Genomic DNA, 22922 nt, shown 5'->3' with positions numbered 1-22922 from the left:
TAGTAAATCTAAGTTAAAGTGTGTTAAGGTAACTGCTCAAAAGTGCAAGTGTCCATGAGGTCTTAAAATGTATGGAAAGAGTCTTTACAAATATGTAAGACAGGTGATGTGGATAATTCAAAAGGGGCTTTAAAGTCAATATCAAGAGGTGTAATATTTTGCCAGTGTATATTGCTGCCACATTTGTGTACAGTCCAGAGAGTGAGAAGCCCTCTGTTGATGTTCTTTGTCCAAGTCAGTCAGTAATTTAGTCACACTCTACTGCAATGCTATCAGATTCCTGTCAGCTCTTCCCTGTGTGTGTTGGTGTTTCCTGCTGAGATTTCTCAGGTCAGACCACAGCACTCTGCTGGTGAACCATAAACTGTGTCAATGTGCTCAGTTGTTGTTGGACTCTCTTAGTCCTCACGTCACCATCTCGCTGTTTTCAATGGCACACTAAGATGAAGGAGTGTGCCAAAAATGTGTTCCCTCCAACTTCAGGAGGGAAGCTGAAGTGCAGCACCTATTTAAAAGGTTCAGAAAGAACACTTTGAACCTAAGCTTTATTTCCTTACCTGGTTTTTATGCATTAAGTGTATTTTGGAGCTTATGTACTGTATGTTAAAGCATATAATGTATTGGCACTGGGTTGTGTAGCATAATTATGCCAACAAGTGGAAAATAAATTCTCTGCTGGGTATGTTGAGCAAGCTTATACACCCCAATAAAGTTGCAGGTCCAAACATATTCAACTTTTTAACCTGGTTTAACTTGGTTCGAATCTGTCTGTCTGTCTCCATGTACCATCAGTTCCTGCAGTCAGCAGAGAGGGGGACACGTTTGTGAGCACATCCATAGAGCAGGCCATCCGTAATGTGGACAGTGCTATTGAGTCAACAAGGAGACGTCTTTTTGATGGGTAAGATATGAAACTCACACAACAAACACACACATACACACAGACACACAGTGACGCTCAGGTCTTTACACTCATATGATTGAATCAGAAAGCCATGCTATTAAGTATGTGTTAGCGGTTAGGAATGTAATGAAAAACATGAAACATCTTATCATTAAATTGTCGTGCAAAATAAGATTGTGCTTAATATTTCCATCTCACAGCACACAGTCACATTCCCCCACATTAGTCTGGCTTAGGAGGTCTTTCATAAATACTGTAACGGCTTGGGCTTGTAATCAATCTGGTGGTCTAATCACAAGTATGCGAAGGCTAGCATTCACACCATCAAGTTATGTTTATGTGGCAGCTGTGCATTGAAGAGAATAGTTAACCCCAAAGAAGTTGTTCTCTATGGACATTCTGTTTTGCAATGTATATTCTCGCTTACTGTATAAAGTCTACTAGAAAGAAAAAGTTGCGTACAGCTAGTACTTTTTGCTTTTGATTAGGCATTTAACGGCTACTGAGTCTACAACTTCAAGCAGCTCCTTATTTATTTTATATTCATTGTCTGAATTCCTTTATTTGGCAGATAACACTGAGGGCAATCTAATGTAACATTGAGTAATTCAAATTGAGTTTTTACTCAGATCACGTCTGTCAAAATTATTAACAAGAAAGTTTGTATGTCTTATAACTAAGCAGATGGGAGCACCAATCTTTTATGTCATTAGTTTTTTTTTTTCATGTGGACTAATTGAAGTATTTTGCCTGATACAGACTCAGTCCAGAGCTACATGCTCATGGGGCCTAAGTTAGAATACAAATAGCTTGTCTCACATCATCTTGGCGCATGACTTGCATGTTCAAAGTCTGAGTCAGAGGCTTGAGGGAAAGAGTGTGGCCATTCAGAGGGGCTGCTCTATTGCTGCACTGCCCTGTTTCAGTGCACAGCACTTTTAAAGTTTCAGGTCAGATTGCTCCCAATAGAAACAGTGCCTTAGGGTGCAGTGCTAACAGCTAGTTATTCTGACAGCTGCAGTCTATATTTGTGACTGCTTGTTCACAGTTTTTCATTATCTTTACAATGTCAACCTCTTTTCATTGGTTCATCAACATAATCATTTTCAGGATGATAAAGGAAATGATTGTGTCTTCAAGTCTTTGTTTATTCAGTGATGTTTTCATTTCACTCTGTCACTGTAAGAGATGTAGGTGGTTTCAATGTAGCTCATAAGTGTTTCCATCCTGTTGAATGATGTTGTTAGCAGTTGTTTTTCTTGGCACGCACACTCATACACTCTGCCCAAACATGCACACACAAATACAGTGCACAAACACATGTACACACATGAAGAAGAGAGATGCACACACAAACACACAGTGGTAACCTGAATTGTGATTTGGGGATTTCCAGTGCTCTTTAATGGCAATCACAGATTAAGAGGCAGCCTCTTTCTTGGCTGATGGCATCAGGGTCTTTGAACATGGTTTGGAAACAATAAAAAAAAACAGAATGACAATGGAGAAAAAGAGTGTATTATGCTATGACAGTTAGATTCTGTGCATTTGAGTATTGCTGAGTGCATTGCTGCTGTACCAGAAATCCAATAAAAAACTATTTAACCAATACTCATATTTTTTCCAAGATCTCAGTTTTAAACAAATTAAGATGTCAAATAAAATGTTCATGTTTCAATAGTAACTTGGCTTACATGTGCATTATGTCATCATTTTACTTGCATAATGAGACAATTTTAGTTTTTCATCTTGGGCTGGTTAGAACACCTGTGGATCTGGCACGTGGCTTAATAGTACCCCAGACCCTTAAGGGGGCTGAGCTTCAAAGGCCAGAGTTGAATACACTAAAAAGTAGCTTGAGGTGATAGCAATCCAGTGATGTTCAAGAGGGAGTGAAAGCAGGAACAACACAGTCAGGCACACCAACTCAGCGGTAAGCTCATTATGAAGGAGATCCAACTCATGAGTGAAATGACTAAAATCTTTGTGCATGTTTTGGGCTTCTCTGTTCGAACTCTCTGACCTGCTCGAGCTGCAGCGAAGACATTTTCTGGAAAGCATCAGAGGATCCTCTGCCTGCTTTTGCTGCCCTCGAGCAGAAAAGAAAAAAGATATACCCAAAAGAGTGTAATTTGAACATAAAATCTGAATAGTCTTTCTTTTAATGTGTCTTTCTTTTACCCCTTCTTTACTCCCACACATTTTCACTGCTTTTAAATGTTCTCTACACATACCATCACATTCATTGTTCTTTCTCCTTCATCACTCTTTGATTCTCTTCCCTCATCCCTCCAGTCAGCCTCGTACACCAGGAGAGTTGCTAGCTCTTTTCCGGTATCCACGTGACCCCTACACAGTGGAGCAGGCCCGTGCCGGGGAGATCTTCGAGCAGACTCTTCTGCTCATCCAGAACCACGTCAACCAGGGTCTCATGGTCGACACCAATGGCACCGGTGAGACTGATAACCAAATATACTGTGCTGCTACTAAAAGGGTCCAACCAGGCTGCAGTACCTATTTTATACCTGATCACATCTGTCACTGTGCAGGTGTCTGCAAATGTATGAGAGAAGCTGTCGCTATCATTTTAATGAGAAACATCAGTCTGTAAAATGTGAGTTGTCAATGTGACAAATTGTCATGTGCAGATTCAACAAATATTAGAATTGATCATTTGACTATAAACCCAATTCCATCATTCATCATTCTGTGTCTGAAGGCTCTGTAGCTGAAGAAAGCCATGTATTGGTGCTTTCTGTCAGGGTGTGAACTACATTGGCCTATGAGAGTCTGCTTTCTGGTTTACTGGTGTTGTAGGGTGGAGCCTTTGGCACACCATTGCTATTAATTATGCTGTATGCGTAGCATGGGGAATAACCATTGGAACAACTTAACACTTGGAGGAAATGATTAATAGGTGTTCATACATTTGAAAGAGTCTGACGTCAAGAAGAAATGGTTTTCATCTTGTTCAACTTGGTCCTCACAATAGAGGTGGAAATTACAAATCACTTTTCTGATTCGAATCCCTTCCTTTAGTCCACCTCAAAGATTCATAGTCACTGACTGTGTAGTTTAAAGGTACTTCAGTACGTACAACAGTAAGTGAATGCGTTGTCATTCATACAGCCCATAGTCTGATCTTCAGTTTAGTAATACTCTCTTGCTTTTCCAAACTTTTATGTTCAGTTCAGTACAAAACTGGCCTAACAAGCACTGTACATAAGGTATACTAGTCACAAGACATGTTACAGTTACATGACATTCATTTCCACAGTTTTAAGACATGCGTAAAGTGATCAAAACATAGGATGAAGTTGTAACTGTACCAATTCACTGTACATGATAAATGTATAAAGTTGTGTCCTGTCATGGGGTTTTAATTACAAAATTACATTTATTTTTACTTAGTTGAAGGAAACTTTTTCATATACAAAGGGGTAAAGAAGCTTAATCACTTTTAAAACACAAACTTGATGATTTATATCAGCTGGCCAGTGTTTACATCTGTGCTGCTCTTGTTGGGTAAGATTTAAAGAGGCTGCAGGCTAGGAAAGCTACAGCTGATGGCCAATAGAAGGCCTGTAATCCAATTACTTCTCCGGGTTGCACTGAACTGCTTACAAATCAATGGACACACACACTCCTACACATCATCCTAATATAGATATAGATGCATATTCTGTCAATATTGTGCATATTTATTAGTTGTCTTATTAGTCTTGACAAATGTCATTTTCCCCTGTGACACTTAAGGATACGCGGGTACAGCTTATGGTGTATGGAAATGTTATTTTCTTTGAATTTACATAACATTCTACTGAAGTCTCACTGTGGATTCAGTAAGAAGCTCCCATCCAGTTTCCTAAGCAAAGTCTCATGCAGCCAGTAATTCAATTCTCAACCACTCTATGAATTACCATGTTATTGTGAGCAACATTTGGCTGTGGATAGGCCCACCATCTGTATGCCATTTTCTCTTAAGCATGACCTGAGGCGTAGAGACGTAATCATGGAGCAGTTGACAAGGAGCCCGTAAACAGTCTTATTAGCCCTATGTCACACCGCACAACACTTAACCTACAATCACTGTCGAGCACAGGACAAATTTGAAGATGGTTTCTGTTGCTATACAGATTGTCTCAATTACGTGTGTGTGGCGAGATTGGGAGAGCATAGGTTGATTTGGATGTTTATATGTAGAAGCATCTGTCTTTGTTTGCACTCACATATGCATTGAAAAATGTCCAGTAGACCAAGAAAGAAAATTGGAGCACCATGTATTTGACTTTATGGTGCATGAAAGTACTCATTGTACAGGAGGTTTAGATTGAACAGTGCAAAGGTCAAATTGACCGGTTGTGAACAAGCTGTGTTTTGGGCAATGGTGTGTCATATGTGGTGCTTTGGAAAATTTTGCCTGAGTCAATAAAACATAAACAGATTCATCAAAAAAAAAAAAATTAGTTACAGGCTGTAGAAACGGGGGACATTTAGGTGAAAGTTAGTATAGGGGGGTGAGAGGTAGGGAAAGAGCAATAGAGCTGTGTGAAATATGAACAAAGACGAGAGAGACAGTGTTTTCATTACTTATGCCAACAACCAAGTGTTCATTGTTGCACTGGCCCCAAACCAAGCTAACACAGAGAGTTCAGCCCGTCAGCAGAAACAAACGTGCTGTTTTTATTGTATCTCTATTTCATCTGGGAGGGCAACACCACAGTTTCCCCATTCTCCTCTGAATTCACACACACACACACACACACACACACATACACATACCCATGCACGACACACAAGTAGTGTGTGTAAGGTGACAGAATGTGGGAAGCTGGTAGCAGTTGATGCCATTTCAAAAGGAAGTCTCACCTAACCCTCATTGAGGTTGGCCGCACAAACACTTGTTCTCATACATAACCATAACACCACATTGCTAACACATCACAGACACACACACACACACACATACACATTGATATGCTGCACATTGGAGCTTTCACAGACGAACTCTCTCATATCAAAGCAAGTCAGGGCAGGTTAGTGAAATACTGCTACCTATGCCCTCAGGACAGGAGGTTCTTTCCACTCTCAGGGCCAGCAGCACACATTGTGTCTGCCATAGAAATATTCCTAATTGATGACTTGGGTGGCGTGACTGTGTAGTGTCATGGACATCGGATGTATGTATCGGATGGGATGATGTGCGGGTTGGTGTATACTCACCCCTAGGGATGAGTCTTTTGCGGGGTGATTCGCCGAGTTTTGGAGATATTGGCCGTAGAGACGTCTGCCTTCTCTCCAGTATAATGGAACCAGGTGTCCTTCGGCTTGTGGTGCTCAGAACGGCAGTGTCTTTTTCCAGAAAATAATGACCCAGGTTACTCAAGATAATCCACAGCTCACCTTGTTAGGACCAGTTTCATGTAGGAACTATTTTCTTTCCACCTATCACTGTACAGAAGGAAGCATGCATCTACTCATGAGCTGAGCTCTAACGTTGACTAGCTCACCTAGAACCACTGAGATAGCAAACGTCCAGCCACAGTTGGTGTGTGAAGTTCCTGCAGTTCCTGTTCACAACAAGGTCTGTGGTTTATCTTGAGTAACCGGGTTATGATATGTGGAAAGAGCCATTGCTTTTGCATTTTTCAAATGTATTTTTTTTGCACTATGAGCACAACACCCAAGTGCCATTTGGTTCCATCACATTGGAAACATCTTTACAACAGATATCTGCAAAACTCAGCAACTGACACCAAAATAATTTTTAAATTTTTTTAATTAAACAGCACTACAGGGAAGAGGGAAAATATATATTTTTGATTTTGGGGTGAACTGACCCTTTTTAATGTAATGTGATTTTTTATGCTTATCAAGACTTCTCATGTGTTGAATTTATGTTGCTTTCCCACAGCATTTCGCTACAACGACCTGGTGTCCCCTCACTTTCTGGACGTGATTGCCAACCTGTCCGGCTGCACAGCCCACCGGCGCTTCAACAACTGCTCTGATATTTGCTTCCACCAGAAGTACCGCAGCCATGACGGGACTTGCAACAACCTGCAGCACCCTATGTGGGGTGCCTCACTCACTGCCTTCGAACGAATCCTGAAGTCAGTCTATGATAATGGCTTCAACCTGCCAAGAGGTGCTACTGAGCGGCTGCATAATGGGTACAGGTTGCCTCTGCCGAGATTGGTGTCCACCACCATGATTGGAACGGAGACCATCACTCCTGATGACCGCTACACTCACATGCTGATGCAGTGGGGTCAGTTCCTAGACCACGATTTGGACTCAACAGTGGCGGCCCTCAGCCAGTCCCGCTTCTCTGACGGCCAGCTGTGCACTCAGGTCTGCACCAATGACCCACCATGCTTTCCAATCCAGTTCCCACCCAATGACCCACGGCAGCTGCGAAGTGGCGCCCGCTGTATGTTCTTTGTCCGATCCACCCCTGTGTGCGGCAGCGGGATGACTTCTCTTCTCATGAACAGCGTATATCCAAGAGAGCAAATCAACCAGCTGACCTCTTACATCGATGCTTCAAATGTGTATGGCAGCTCACGACATGAATCTGAGGAAATCCGTGACTTGGCCAGCCAAAGGGGGCTGCTACGGCAAGGTATCATCCAGCGAACAGGGAAGCCACTTCTGCCGTTTGCGACTGGACCACCCACTGAGTGTATGAGGGATGAAAATGAAAGTCCAATTCCATGTTTCTTAGCTGGAGATCACCGTGCCAATGAGCAGCTTGGTCTGACCGCCATGCACACGGTGTGGTTCAGGGAACACAACCGCATAGCTACAGAGCTACTCCGACTGAACCCCCACTGGGACGGAGACACAATCTACCACGAGGCCAGGAAGATAGTGGGGGCCCAGATGCAGCACATCACCTACAGTCACTGGTTGCCAAAGGTAACGTCTGTTAGCTTCAGTCTAATGTCCTTTGTTTTTCATTCTCTTTTTTAACCTAAGTTTCTCTCATGTCCAAAACAAGAAGAAAAGCATTCATTAATAGTCATACACTGGTAGCAACCATAAAGATGATAATAACAAAGACTGTTACATTCCTTTTTCTCATCTCCTAGATCCTGGGTGAGGCAGGCATGAAGATAATGGGACCATACACTGGTTACAACCCCAATGTTAACGCCGCCATCCTCAGTGCTTTCGCCACTGCTGCTTTCCGCTTTGGGCACACCCTCATCAATCCAATCCTCTACAGGTTAGACGAGGACTTCCAGCCTATCCCCCAGGGACACATCTCTCTGCACCGGGCCTTCTTCTCCCCGTTCCGCATTGTGAATGAGGGCGGCATTGACCCACTCCTCCGTGGGCTCTTTGGTGTCGCGGGTAAAATGCGGGTTTCCACACAGCTGCTGAACACGGAGCTGACGGAAAGGCTGTTCTCCATGGCCCATGCTGTGGCTCTGGACCTAGCTGCCATGAATATACAGAGAGGACGGGATCATGGCATACCCCCATATAATGATTACAGGACCTTCTGTAACCTGACCTCGGCTCAGACATTTGATGACTTGAGGAATGAAATTAAGAATCCTAACGTGAGAGAGAAACTTCAGAGGTAATTAAACACTCAAGATGATTATTCAGATTTTTTGAAATTTCCATAACTTGGCCAGACCAGTATGCAATAGGAAAGAAAGCATAATCAGTGTTCTCGTAATCATTCTGATACAAAGAATCTTTTGATGGGAATTGCATAGTTTAGTGTCCGTGACACTTGTTCCTGTGTGGCAGGCTGTATGGCACTCCTCTGAACATCGACCTGTTCCCTGCACTGATGGCTGAAGACCTGGTCCCTGGCAGTAGATTGGGGCCCACCCTCATGTGTTTACTGGCAACTCAGTTCAAACGCCTACGGGATGGAGACAGGTACAGTGAGGTCACAACACATCTCATCTCACCATTCACAAACACATTGCCTCAAAGAAAAACAAAGAATGCCTCCAGTTCACTCACTCTTATAGCTCCTTCTTGGTTGCTTTTTCCCTTTTTCTTTTTTCAGAATGCTGGAATTCTGAAATGTCAGGCATGTTGTTTGTTATAAGCAAGATGATAAGGCACAATGATGACTAAAGCTTTTTAGCAATATTTTTGTGATCAGTCAAAATAATCAATTAATATATCTGTTACATTTTATTGAGCCGGCCCTCTTATTATGTATATATTCAAAATTCACTTGCCATTAGATGTCGCACTGAAGCACCAGCATCTCAGACCAAAACAATGAGCACTAAAGCCAAATATACTTCATTGACAAAACTATTCATTTTACCCAGCAAATAATTGTAAAACACACTTCTAACTGGACAGGAACAACTTAAAATTCAGCAATCACGCCTGTTTGGTCAGAATAAAGCTTTAATTCACTGATTTAGATATGAAAATAGCCGTAAAATGGGCTGCTATGGCTGCCATGGAACGTTCCATGTATCACGTGTCCATGTGGACAAATGCACCTGTCAAAGTACGTCTACTTGTTTTTACCACTGACTCAGGATTGTTATTCTAAGTGTCTGACAACATTAAGGAAAGGATCGCTACAGAGATAAACCTTATTGTTTAACCAGAGACAGCAGTAATATCAATATCACTCACAGCCAGACTCCAGAGACAAAAATGTCATTTTTCCTTGCATATCATCGTAACATTGTCACTTTATTCAAATTGGGCAGAACTACTGTTCCAACAATCACCAACTCGGGTTTGGTCAAAGTAATAAGTTGTTTGCTGCTATATTATTTTCTTTTAAATAAGATAAAATAAGTGCAGCAATACAATATCCTGAAGGTATATTTAGACGGTATTTCTTTCAGGAATTGTCTATATTTAAAGCCATAAAACTTCCTCACCAGGTGTTTCTCCATCTTGTCAAAGTGTGAGAGGTGTAAAGGGATTTTAGTTCATTTTTCAGTCACTACTTCTTTTGTCTGTCTTGTTCAGGTTCTGGTATGAAAACCCAGGCGTGTTTACTCCTGCCCAGCTGACCCAGTTGAAGCAGGCCTCTCTGACACGGGTGCTGTGTGATAACGGGGATAACATCACACGTATCCAGCAGGATGTTTTCAGGGTTGCCAAGCTGCCCCATGGCTACGGAAGCTGTGACGACATCCCTCAGATTGACTTGCGCATGTGGCAGGACTGCTGCGAAGGTAAGAACAAGTGGAGGGATGGCTGGGCCACAAATCACATATTTTAGAATTCTGAAGAGATTTGATGTGCTTTATGTGGTTCTTAAATTTCAATATTTGTTCAACCCTGTTTACATACACAAGGACAGATTAAATTAGAAACACTTCTTAATACAAAACACCACTAACTACAACAAGCTTGTAGCAGAGATAGGATTTATTGCAAGGCTGTTTTATTGGATTACATTAAATTGTAGAGGCGCACATAATAAAGCCAGTTGAAAATATAAGTTTAAGTTTCAAAAATGATTTCATCACAGTATCAACTTGCACAAATTTGCTGCAAATATCCTTCACTGAAGACCAGCAGGCTCTGTCTTCCATTCCATGTGATGTATTCTGAAAACACAGTTGTGTACAGAAGTATTACTTCTAACAGTCATATCTTTGGTCATCTTGACATCTCTCTTAAAGCATTTGCCTTTCTTCACGATAGGACAGCACAGGAAGTGGCCTATTCGTCTCAGGTACTGGCTCACACTGGTCCAGTATCTGGGCTGTTGTGTAAAATTAAAGCCAAACAATATCCTCATCCTTTGTTTCCCTTTGATAACATCTTCCTCAAGGCGGCCTGGTTTCACAGTAATCACCTGTTATATGCTGCAATTTAGAACATCCCCTTTGAAAGGAATAAGCTTGTTCTTTGACTGCAATTTACTTGACAGCACTCCTGTGTACGGTTCAAGTCAAATCGAAGTCAGTGTACACGTTGCTTAACTGTGTGTGAAACTTGGAAGAAAAGATGAAATGGTGAAGAATAAACATTGTTTTGGTCTTCAGCGCCTCATAAGGAAAAGGTTTGAATCTAGAGAAACTATGCCTGGGATCATTTCTCTGTGGTTTCCTTCTGTCAGATCAGAAATTAGCCTAAGTCTGATGCCACAAAATGTCATGCCATTGCTATTCTGCTGGATCATCATTTCACTGAAACAGCAGACGTCTTCTTCCTGAACACTAATGACATAACCAGTGTTGTGCTTTTCACAGGCTGCTCCTGCTAATTGTAGGGGGAAGAGATGGTATTTGGAGTTAAGTCCTGGATGTTTAAACATTCCACCCATGGGTGCAGCTGACAAAGCGAAAAGGAGATGAATGAGGAGGCACCCCCTGCTGTGATAATAAACCAGCATTAGGGTTTATAGGGATTGTTTGCCTTGTATCATTTATTTGTAGATATGATCAGTTGTGAAATGAGTCAATGTCTAAGATTACAATAGATAATCTAAGGAATATAATAATTCAACTTCAGGAACTGAAAGCCATGTTTGTTTTTTAATACTACATAAAGTATATTAGTAATAGAATAAGTATTAAGAATCTACTAATTTCTATTGTTGCACACAGAATGAAAGTATCCTCAGCTTTTATGAAGAGCTTGAATAAGAAAAAATACTTTTTTCATGTTTTAGAAACTGGAGGATTAATGGAGAATACACAGTTTTTTCAGTGACATAATGTGACCATTTACTGCACACTGTAAAACATACAGCCACAGCTTCCCCACCTTTTTCCATTGAATCACTAATGAAGTGAAGTGTTGAGTGAAAAAGAGCATACAAATCACAGGGCTGTGTATGCACCCTATATTCTGCCCACACACGTGTTTCATATAAGCTTTAGCCACCATTGTTACCACAGTCAATACAGTTTCACACAATGAACACTTGACGTGACATGCAAATGTAGTACCAAATTAATTCCAAAAATATATTCCTTCAGTTTATTACAATGAATGAGTTTCTTTCTGTAAAAAGCTTAAAGCAGATACGTGGATTTGATCATCAGTCACATCAGACCATGTCAGTTCAGAGTAGTATTCAGAAGTATATGTTCTGCATTTAGGATGAATGAATTGTTGTTTGATGTAGAAGCATAAAATATCTGTGATGTAAGTTTAGTTTAAGGTTTTCTCAGCTTCCAAAAGAATAAACTGAGGTGGCCTCATCAATTCATTGTCTTTGGAGAACAAGCTACAGTGTACAGGGAATTACAAAAATAACTTTTAATAAGCAGCACATGGTGCCTCTTAATTATTCTCCTTTCATCCCAGATTCTGACCTCAGTGTTCACCCTTCCTTAACAAAATGTACAAGGGAAGAGCTAAGCTAATAAACAAAGAATATCCTGCCAGAAACAAGAGGGAAGAGAGTTGAGGCGCTTGTCTCTGTCTGTCTGTCAGTAAAGCTGCAGCCAGATTCACAGTTGTGTTTGGCTCAATTAAGAGAGAGGACACCGCTGAGAACCTAAATGTCCGTGTGTGTCTGTGTGCGTGTGTGTTAGCATGCAGCACAGTGGGGTGTGAGTGTGTGCTCATGCATACTGTCAGCATGAGAAGGGAAGTCTTGTTGTGTTTAGATAGTCTTTGTCTTTTACAGACTGTTGTCTGGTAAATCAAAGGCTCTCTGAAGCTGAGCAGCCAGCTTTTACAGATAACGGTAAAGCCCTCCTAACTGGAGGGCCTGATCCCATTCATCTGTCCTCTCTCAGGTTTATATGGACTGTCTCTTGATGTCTCTTCGCTGACACTCAGCATGCCCCAGGTGTGTACTGGGGCATGAGCAGGGTTCTGCGTTTGTGTGTGTTTGTGTCTTTCATTCTCTTTGATGTGGGTATGATGATGGCAGCGTGAGAGTGAAGCATGGTAATACAATAAGCCTCAGTCTTAGATCAGCACTTTGAAGCAGAAAGAAAGTGGCATCAGCAGTTACGGTTTCCTGTTTCATGTATATATGCATTTGCATGCGTGGGTGGTTGTGTTTATGTTGTATGCACAAAGGGAGACTATTTACCTCTCTTCTGTGTGGTCATTGCACTCTTAGTTGCTGCTGTTTTATCACTTTGGATAAGAAAAATGATGAGCATTAAAGATTGCCTTTGTTGTTAATGCCAGTGATTGTTTATGCCCCGGTTAGTGAACCACAGTGTGTGTAATGTGTTTGACCCCAACAGACTGCAGAACCAAGGGTCAGTTCAACGCCCTGTCATACCACTTTAGAGGACGCAGATCAGCTGAGCACAGCTACAAAGGGGACGGACCTGCCAACAGCATCCTGGAGAACAGGTAACACAAAAAAACAGGAATAAATAATTGAATTAAGGGTGTCATTAAATGTTTAGAAAGACATTGTGGTGTCTGCGTGACTGTTGTGTTAATGAAATGCTGGCTTTTCTTTTTGTGACGATAATTCAGCACTGGCAGGTATAAATATCAGTTTCAAGCAAGAATTTAGAAAGTGTATAAATATTATACAGAGTGTATAGTCTATATAGTCTTAGGGTATACCATAAAGAGATGATAGCTGTAGAAACGGAACCTGATTTTGCATTTGTACATTTGTCTTTGCAGCCCTGTAGAGGAAGCTGTAGAAAGTCTTGTAAATGTTACTGTGACCTCCAAAAAAAGCACTGAACCCTCAATCAGCGACTTCCAGGACTTTGTCTCCGACATGCAGAAGACGATCACAAGTTTACGAAAGCAGGTGAGTGTCTGTACTCCGCTCGGATACAAAAAGATTGCAATCACATGCATGTGAAACGCATATTCTAGCTGTTATTGTGAATGTTGATTCTGCATTCACAGTATTTTTCAAAACTTTATTATTGTGAAATGCCACATAGAGTAACTCAAAGTTAGTTAGTTTTGACTGGATGATTGATTACCCAGTAGTTTCTGTATATGATTGGTGTATTACTTATACCATCTGTACTTTTAAAGCCTCAAAATCTTAGCACTTTGTTCATTTGTCAGGCATTTCCTTTATGTGAACATGCTCACATATGTATTTTGTCTTTTATAATATAAGCAGAAAGTTACAGTAAAGGTCTTGGTCTTGGGTGCTGCATTGTTGTGTTTATAATAGCAAATGTGTTTTAGATGGGCATTTTGAATAGTTAAAAGAATGTGACATTGTTTAGTATGGCAGTATCTTTCACTTAATATTTCATTATTGTACTCTGTACTCTATTGCACATTCTCATGCAGACTGTGCGTGACTCATGTTCTGTATGTTTTGTTGCCAGAGAGAGAGAGAGACATGTGGCAGTGTCAGTGTATGTAACCAGAACCAACCTGAGTAAATGTTAATGTCCTTGTGTCTCTGCAGATTAAAAGACTTGAGACCCGTCTGAGCAAGACTGACTGCACTGATAGTGAGGGACGTGAGCGGACAGATGGAGAACGGTGGAAAAAGGACTCCTGCACCATATGTGAATGCAGAGTATGTCCAACATATAAATCAATATGCAGTGCAACACACACAGACATGCACACACTACTTAATCCTCTCATGTTCACACTCTGAAAGCTTTACTATCACCATGTTTCTCATTGAAGACAGGATGTCCATCAGAACCTTTTCTAAATGAGCAGTCTACCCAGTTTAAATGCCCCAGTTTCTCTCTGTCTGCCAATGTTTCACCTCATCCAGCACCTCTTGGCATTACCCTCCTCCTGGCACCAGTGTCTCTCCACACTGTTTGTGTGCACAGGCCACTTCTCTGCCTTTCATTCTTTATCTTTTACACTTTTTCGGTGCCAACTGCTGGCACAGGAGACAGCAGCTCCATGCCAAACCTGGTTTCCTTCTCCAGTCCTCTCTTTCCCTCTCACTTACTTTTTGATGTCATCTTTCCCACCTAAAGTTTATTTTGCTCACCACATCTGATAACACAGCTGTCAGTTTCTCTTTTGTGTTCCTCTCCTTCCCGTCACTTCCCCAAAACTATAATCTTTCCACCTTCCATGCCTCCCCTGTAATTGGAGGATTTTGGTAATAATTAAATTTGGCAGGCGGAAGTGCAGTGAGAAAGACAGTCTGGGAAAGAACAGTTTGGTTCAACACATCTTGTCTCTGAAACAAAGCACTTTATTGTTGTGTTCAGCCTTGTCATTAAGCACCTAACTAGAGGCTTATCATGGGCAAAACAACAAAAAAAAAAAGCACAAGACTGCTCATCACCACACATATTGAAATCATCATCCCACATTTAAAAACATATTTGCATGCATTTGATCTGTGATCAGTCATACAGTAGTGTGATTTTAACTTTTGCTGTGTATGAGATTGCAGTTGCTCTAGTTTTTGTGCTTTTTGTACTTTGTACTGCAGCTGGCCAGAACATTTAATCCAGTCTAATCTAATAAAGTAACTGACCTGTTGCCCCTTCTTTCCCCTCCCCCCAGGATGCCCAGGTGACGTGCTTTGTGGAGTCTTGTCCACCAGCCGAGTGCGCACAGCCCATCAAGCTAAAAGGTGCTTGCTGCCCAGTGTGCCTCCAGCAGGCAGATATTGAGAGGAGGCAAAAAGCAGACACACGCCATGAATAACCCTCAGGACCCCCCGACAAACACACTCTAATGGCTGAAAGTCATACACTTACACAGACATCCAGAGAGAGGATGAGACTCATGAAGGTGTGCTAATCCACAGCCTCAATAGACCCAATAGCCTCAGTTTTTCATTTGTTTCATTTTGTATCATTTTGCGTTGATCAGGGGAGGGGGGTGATTTTCTTTTCTTTTTGGATTGTTGCCCCCTCCAGGGGCAGCAGTCTGAGGCTCGGTTTGAAATCTGCTGGCAAACAGCCAGCGATCACTAAATGGATTTATTTCTGAAGCAATGGTTGGATGGATGGATGAATGGGTGGATTGTAAACAGGAGGAACAAACCTCTTGCTCAAAGTCCACTGAGGCTTCTAAAGTGTAACAAACAGCCACTGTGTTTGCTCTCCTGCGACTAACACTTGGTGACAAAACGCAGGGCCACTTGCCGTCGACAAGCAGGAAAGGGAAGTAGATTGAAAGGCGGCAGCCATTTTGTTGTCTCACAAAAGTTTCTCAGGTTAGAGATGCCGAAAACTGGTGCTATTTTCCCCCTTTTTTATTAATGAAATAATCACTAAATACAAACCTTCAAAGTATTGTCTTTTGTATGCAAAGCAACCTATATACACTCAGTATATGCCTTTTTATGATAAATCACAACTGAGAGGATGGTTTTATTCAAACTAAAAGACTTTTTATGAATAGATCTACTTCATCTTTTAATCCAAGGTGCTTTATATCATGTTATAAATGTGTATTTTTTTCCTCCCTTTTTGTATAAAAATGCTTACATATGAAGATAATGTGAAGCCCTACGAAAATGTTTGTAATGAAAAAGAGATGTCTACTGATTACTGCTCCTCTCTCCATGGACAACTTGTTAGTTAACTTACTTATTGTCTCTGCTGGCCTGTCCTGAACTTGAGTGAGGTGGAGCCGTGTAGCGCTCCCCATTGCAGGACACTCAAACCAGCTCTTGCACTGTCGTGCTCCTTTCCAAGTTTCATTTTGCTTTCAGAAAGCAGTGAAAGAATATCCATTTTTACCACTGTAATGTTGTGAACTTTATCCCAGTATTTTCCTCAGTCTTGTAAAGCCAATTGTATGATTTAGTTACTTCTAAAATGACATAAATAGCACGTGTCTATCTTTAAAACTATGTATGAATGTTGTAATGAGGTCAGGATTTAGCCTTTGGTACTGCTCACTCTACCATAGCAGTATTCTCCTTCTGGCCTGCTCAGATTATGTTTATTCATGTATAGTCTTTAGTCCACAGACTACACACACCTGAAGGACTGTTACTCTCCCTGTTGACTGTTCTTCTCTGCTGTTGTGGACCTGCACCTTTCTAGCTCCAGTTTAGACAAGGACACGCTAGCATGCATTCCTTTTGTCAAGCATCCACTTTGACTCCACCTTTCCCTTCTTTACGTTTTGCTCGTGTGTGTACAGTGTTTGGATACTTCCCCCTGGGAGCACCGTCTTCAGTGTTGATATAGGCTAGGAATGCTCGCCCCGCTCATGTTTCTTTGCCATGTTAAAGATTTTGAGACTGGGGTGACGTCTTTCAGCAGAGCATGTGTGGAGCACAGGCTTCTCTAGCCCTCTGACCCTCATTCCGCTGTAATGGAAGCCATATGAGAGGGGAAGCAAGGGTAATGTTGGGGGAGGGGTGCTGATGATTGGGATATACAGTGTCAATCAAAACAAGTCCCCGCCATCTCACAGATTTAATCCATACTCCTGTAGCTGGTATACATGTGTAAACAGGTTACTGTACAAAGACAAATGCCACTCATTGTACCCCATGCACTGGCTTGCTTAGTGTAACATAAGTCACGGTTTTGTTTTCCTGTTTTGCTTTGCTCCTAATTATGGTGAAGCGGCCGCAGCTGCAGTGTTCCTTTCCATTGTTGTCTTTATGCGGTAACGTCCTGAGCAAGCATCTGTCACTAAACAGAAATAATACTCTCCGGAATGTTCCGTTCAGGATTCCAGATGGATTGTGGGGCTGGCAGTCGGACTGGTAAATTGGTATCATATCATATGTTTAAATATACTGGACAGGTTTGTACATCAAACTGTGTTTACAGTTGTGTATTTTTCTCTCCATTACTTTCTGTTGGTGGCTCCCCCAACAACACCTGTATTTACACATCCTACTCATGTGCTCCAATGTGTGTATGTTTTACTGAATTTAGTATTTTGATATATTTTCATAAACTTTGTGTATGAGTGAGCGTGTGTTTCTGTCATTAACAGGTTAAAGTGTCCCAAAGTTTGGCTGTCAAAGCACTGTGAGCTCTCTTCATTACCAGTCTTCATATATCTGTTGTATTAGTTTATTTTTACTTTCTATTCTCATCATAGCTCCCTCTCTTTTTATTTCCACCCTAAAAAAAAAGTGTCAATGGAATGCACTGTGCTCCGCAAGACTGAACATGCTTTACCTACACTGTCCCTTAACCAGTGGTCAATGTGGATATAATAGTACCTATTATGACATTTGTATTGTACGTTTGCCAAAGAATGGTTTGCACTGTAATGTATGCCTCTCAACAGTAATAATAAATAAATAAGCCACATTTGAATTACAGTCATTCATGTTGGTGCATGTTCTTTTGTCAGCTCCTGTGCTTGGCAGTACAACTGAACAACAGATGAGATTAGTCTGTCACAAAATTTAATGCACTGAACATCAAATCCATCTAAAACCATACAGATCCATTCTTGAGTTTAAGTGCTGCTTTAGTGTGGACAGCAAGGTCAGGTTAACATGGACACTGCATTAAAGGTCCTGTGTGTAACATTCAGAATGCTCTATTGTCAGAAATGGAGTATAATATTCATAGCTATGTTTTGTGTTTTTGTTGCCTTAGAATGAGCTGTTTATATCTTCAGGATAGGGAGCAGGTCCTCTTTTACAGAGTCTGCCATGTTTCTACAGTAGCCCAGAAGGGACGAACCAAACCAAAGCTTTCACGAGTTTGTCCTACACACTTGGTCTGCAATCTCACCGCTAGATGCCACTAAATCCTACACACTGGTCCTAATTGTAGAGTTGCACTGGACTTTCTCAGTGGTTCCTGCACTTCCTTTGGAGGGCCTTTTGATATTTGAATTTGCAGACTTAGCACCTAACATACCTCTTAACCCCTGCTTCTTTTTTTGTAGCCATGCTAGCTGCAGGGCTCTGGGGAGGACAAACAAAAAAAACAACAACTGTCGGATGGATTGCAATTCAATTGAGATTTTGTACAGATTTTCATGGTTCCCAGAGAATGAATCTTACTGACCTTGGTGACTTTATCGAGTGTTATCACGAGGTTAAAGTGTTCATTTATTCTCTGAAATATCAACATCTACACTCCTGGTTCCCAGAGGATGAATCCAGATGACCTTTCCTTTATGAAGTTCGCACTTTTGAGTGTCTACAATTATTGGATGGATTGCCATGAAATCTGGTATAGACATTCATGTTCCCCTCAGGGTGAATAATAATAATAACCTTGGTGATCCCTTAACTTTTCCTTTAGCGCAATCATCAGGTCAAAATGCCACTTTGTCCAATGCTTAATTTATGACCAAATACCCACAAAACTAATGACAGCTGTTAGTGTACTTGGCTCTTTCAAACGATTACTCGATTACCAAAATAGTTCATTCAGCTCTAAACTACAGCAAGCAGAAGATCATTAACCACTTTAGTACGTTGTTCTCTTTTGTACGGCTCTCTGCTGACATGAGGGACAACACTATCTAAAGTGTATCCAAACAGAAAGCAGCTGTGAAGTGTTTGGGGAGAGATGTTTGCAAGGTGAGTAATATTAGCCGCTGCACAGGCCTGAGAACCTTCACCATGTGAAGTTACGCCTACCTCTGACTGTTGGTCACATTTCACATGGAGTTTCTTTCTTTCAGATAAAATAAAGCCAGAGTGTATTTGTGTTGATCAGTACGGACTCAAAAACCTAACACAAGCTTTCCCCCTTTATCTCTGCTTCCACCTAACTGCATCCCCTTACTTTCTTTGCTCCATCCACATCCCTCAGTCCCTCTATACTTCTCCCTGTAGACTCTGGCACTGGCAGCTGGGGCAGTGAATGGACCGAGGCTCTGGAAAGAAAACTGGACCAGGAAATGAGGTTTCCAGTGGCTGCACAGATAAAAGTGCCTTTATCTTCTAGCCAGGCAGGAAAAGACATTATCACCCTGACAACAAGGGACCTACCTTACTCAGAGTAATAGGTCTATTCCTGGGAGATACAAACATGAATACCCACAAACACGCACTTCCTCTGGGCTGTTACCATATCTGCTGCGGAGTTTCCCTTCCCTTTACCGGCAGCAGCCAAAGGTCCAGGCTGTTGTTTGAATGAGATCTCCTCTGTTTACTTCAGAGAGACATGGACAATCTGATTATGTAAGTAAGGAAGTGCTCTTGGTGTCTGAAGCTAGATGTAGGCAGACAATGCAACACATACGCACAAGAAAGCTGCTATCAGAGCAGAAAATTTGACCAAACAATACTGAAGTCTTGTTGATCTGAATCTCCATCCAGCATTTTTCAGATCATGAAGCAGACTACAGAAGAAAGGCAGAGGATTGTGGCTTTCAGGGTTTGGATGAGACACAAGCCTGCAGCTGCGCAAGCCTGGCTACCCAGCAAGCCTCTCACTTCCCACTCATCACGTACTGGAATTTCATTTAGGCAATTGGCTCTCAGTGTTGCGCCTCTCACTCGCCAAGGTGGGGGAATTCTTTCCCCTCGCTAATGGAACGTCATTCTCATTTCCAGAGCGAGGCGGATGAAAGAGAGAGAAGTGGTGTCCCGCTGGGGGAAAATAGGTTTTGCATCCCGGGACTCAAAAGACTGCAGCGATGGCTTGTCACCCCCAGTAGGTGGGAAATGTCATGAGATGGCTTCCCGCTAGTGTTTTTGGCTCTGGCACACAAGCCCACTGAGTTTATCGTGCAGGTGTTTGTACTGTTACTGTATAAGTAAAGAGGCTGGGGAAGGTGATTGTCTTACCTGCCTGGGATCACAAGGGATGGACTCTGGAAAACTGTCTTTACTTTGTGTTGTTTACTTGATAGAGATAGAGTTTAAAGGTTGTAAGAAATTCACTTGCCACTGGATGTCGCACTAGAGCATCTCAGACCAGAAACGGAAACAAAATAAAACTCACCAAAACTCTCTTTTAATCACTAATGCTGGTTTGGTCGAGATAAACCCTTAATTCACAATTAGATAAGAAAATATATGTGAAAAAGGCCTGCAAAGGCCGTAATGTAAGCTGTCATCCTTAGGGACAAATGCGCTCTAAGGAGTAGTACGTCCACTAAAACAGAGATAGAACTTATAACCAGAAATAGCTGTAATATCGCGTCACCAGACTCCATAGACTAAAATAGTCATTTTACCTTGCATCATGACTTCATTCAAAGATTCAGATGTTTAGTTATATTTTGTTTTATTTTGAAGAGTTCATGAGGAAGTGGTATTCATTGGTTGAGCTGGGTTGGATCACAGACACAGTGTGGAAAGAGGAAGTGAGAGTGTTATGTATGTGTGAAGTTGTACGATGTAATGTAATGCTCATTGTACATATTTCCTGCAAGCAGCTAGCTTCAGCATATTTCAACTGGAAGTGTGTCGCACAGTCTCTTACATGTGTGTATTAGCTTCATGTGTGTATGTTAGCCCTTTAAGGTTTGTCCTAATGGGGTCATAAGAGGAAAGCTCAATGATTGGTCAAATTTGAAAGGGTCCATCCTCTGCTGAAGAACGTGCAGAGTACATTTTATGGGAATTCCATTTCCTTATTTCTCATGCTGTGGAAATGTTGGCAGTGGCAGTTTCATGAGAGGAACGATCAGGGAATCACCCTCTGAGGAATGTGATTATTCATACTAAGCTACACCGGCCAGATGTTAGGATATCTTGCTTTGGACTAAAACAACCATTTATTTCCCACACTGCCTCACTGTAAATAAGCTGATAAGTTAGAGCTGCACTAGTCAGTATTTTGCATCAAATGATTGTGTAATGTGAAAGGGAACACTCAGAGGATTATCACCCAACTCAGCAATTCTCTGCTTTATGGAACTTTTTTAGTGTCTTTGAGCTCCTTGTTTTGGTTTTCTCCTCCAGTACCTCTGCTCATATCACTCACAAACAGCAGACAGGTAAAGCTAGCAGCCCGGTCGTGAATATTTAGCAGCAGAAGAGCCAGATATTTTTCACAGGAGTCAGCGGAGACCAGAACAGAGCTAAAAAGAGAGCAAATAATGGACTTTTGGGAGTGGCCAGACACACAACTCCAAATGAATGCTAATACTGCTCTGTGTCTGCTGGATGTGTAAGTAGAAAGTTGTTTGCTAACTTATCTGACTGAACACAATTTTAGCTTGTTTCACTGCCCCCAGTGAGAAAAACATTAATGAACACAGGTTAAATTGTAATACTAAGGAAAAGAAAATCTCTCAGCATCATCTGACCTGGAGCTCTGACTGGTCTCACAACAGGCAGGACAATGAGACATGATAGATAAGGGTTATAATGAAAGCTGCTACTTATCAAAGCCCTCCCAGATATTTATAAAAGGAAACAATCTCAGCCTGCTGGTTTTTGATAGGGCTGCGGTTACTGCTCATGCCAGCTGACTGACCTTTCAACCTCATCTTTGTAGGTGTCCTGTGTGCCATCCAACAAGGTGCGGCCGTTTTGAATATCCCATGAGGCTTTAGTTTTTATGAAAGAATATGTATATAATTGTTCAAATATAACATAATGAAGTGACACTTGAAGCAGTCAGTTGCTGTAATTGTTCTAAGTTGCTTTAACTGGTGGTGAGCTTGATCAACACTAATATTAATTTGAGAATATATGTTGTTAAGTTTCTCCAGGAGAGTGATAAGATGTATGCAGGCTCAGTGGAAATATCTTCAAACCTGGCGAACTTGTTCTTCGTTTGCAGTAAATACCCCGTCAGGAGGCCCCTCTCTGGTGGCACTGCAGTCAGTGAGCTATTCCAGACTATTCCAGACAGCCTTTCTGTTGTTTTCCTGAACATTCCTCTCTATTTTATCTTTATATTCCCTCTTTACCTGTCAGGAAGCCCTTTTCATTTCTCTCTGTGCGGATCATAACCCTGTCAGGCCAGGCTGCTGTTTTTAGATGGTAATATCAGTTTTAACATTCCATGGAACCCACAGAGATACGTTTACATGGAATCACAGTACCAACATGTATGATTTAGTTGTAACAGACTGCCTGTGTGTCTGGTACGTATGTTTAACACTCCAAGTTGTGGTCTAACTGCCTCGGGAGAGTGGAACATGAGGCTGTGCTTGATATTAGACTTAAACATTTCACTTATGGGCGCCTGGTTAGCTCAGTTGGTAGAGCTGGCGACCCATGTACCGAGGCTGAGTCCTTGCTGCAGCGGCCCAGAGTTCGAATCCGACC

At 41.6% G+C, this 22922-nt stretch overlaps 1 protein-coding gene across 1 annotated transcript in view; it reads left to right on the top strand.

Annotated features, from left to right (window-relative positions):
• LOC118336676 (peroxidasin) overlaps positions 1 to 18051 on the top strand; it is a 48681-nt gene extending 30630 nt beyond the window's left edge. The window contains exons 14-23 of the mRNA XM_035673346.1: positions 793 to 901; positions 3200 to 3357; positions 6819 to 7825; positions 7999 to 8495; positions 8672 to 8806; positions 9878 to 10086; positions 13075 to 13186; positions 13472 to 13604; positions 14229 to 14342; positions 15308 to 18051. Coding sequence (XP_035529239.1) covers positions 793 to 901; positions 3200 to 3357; positions 6819 to 7825; positions 7999 to 8495; positions 8672 to 8806; positions 9878 to 10086; positions 13075 to 13186; positions 13472 to 13604; positions 14229 to 14342; positions 15308 to 15451 — 2618 coding nt within the window. The 3' untranslated portion in view covers positions 15452 to 18051. The remainder of the gene's footprint in view (positions 1 to 792; positions 902 to 3199; positions 3358 to 6818; positions 7826 to 7998; positions 8496 to 8671; positions 8807 to 9877; positions 10087 to 13074; positions 13187 to 13471; positions 13605 to 14228; positions 14343 to 15307) is intronic.
• Positions 18052 to 22922: the final 4871 nt, after the last annotated feature.

The sequence above is a fragment of the Morone saxatilis genome, unplaced genomic scaffold (assembly GCF_004916995.1).
Source record: "Morone saxatilis isolate NCDOM2014 unplaced genomic scaffold, NCSU_SB_2.0 Contig3, whole genome shotgun sequence".
NCBI classification, from domain to species: domain Eukaryota; kingdom Metazoa; phylum Chordata; class Actinopteri; family Moronidae; genus Morone; species Morone saxatilis.
This window is presented reverse-complemented; position numbering and strand designations above follow the sequence as displayed.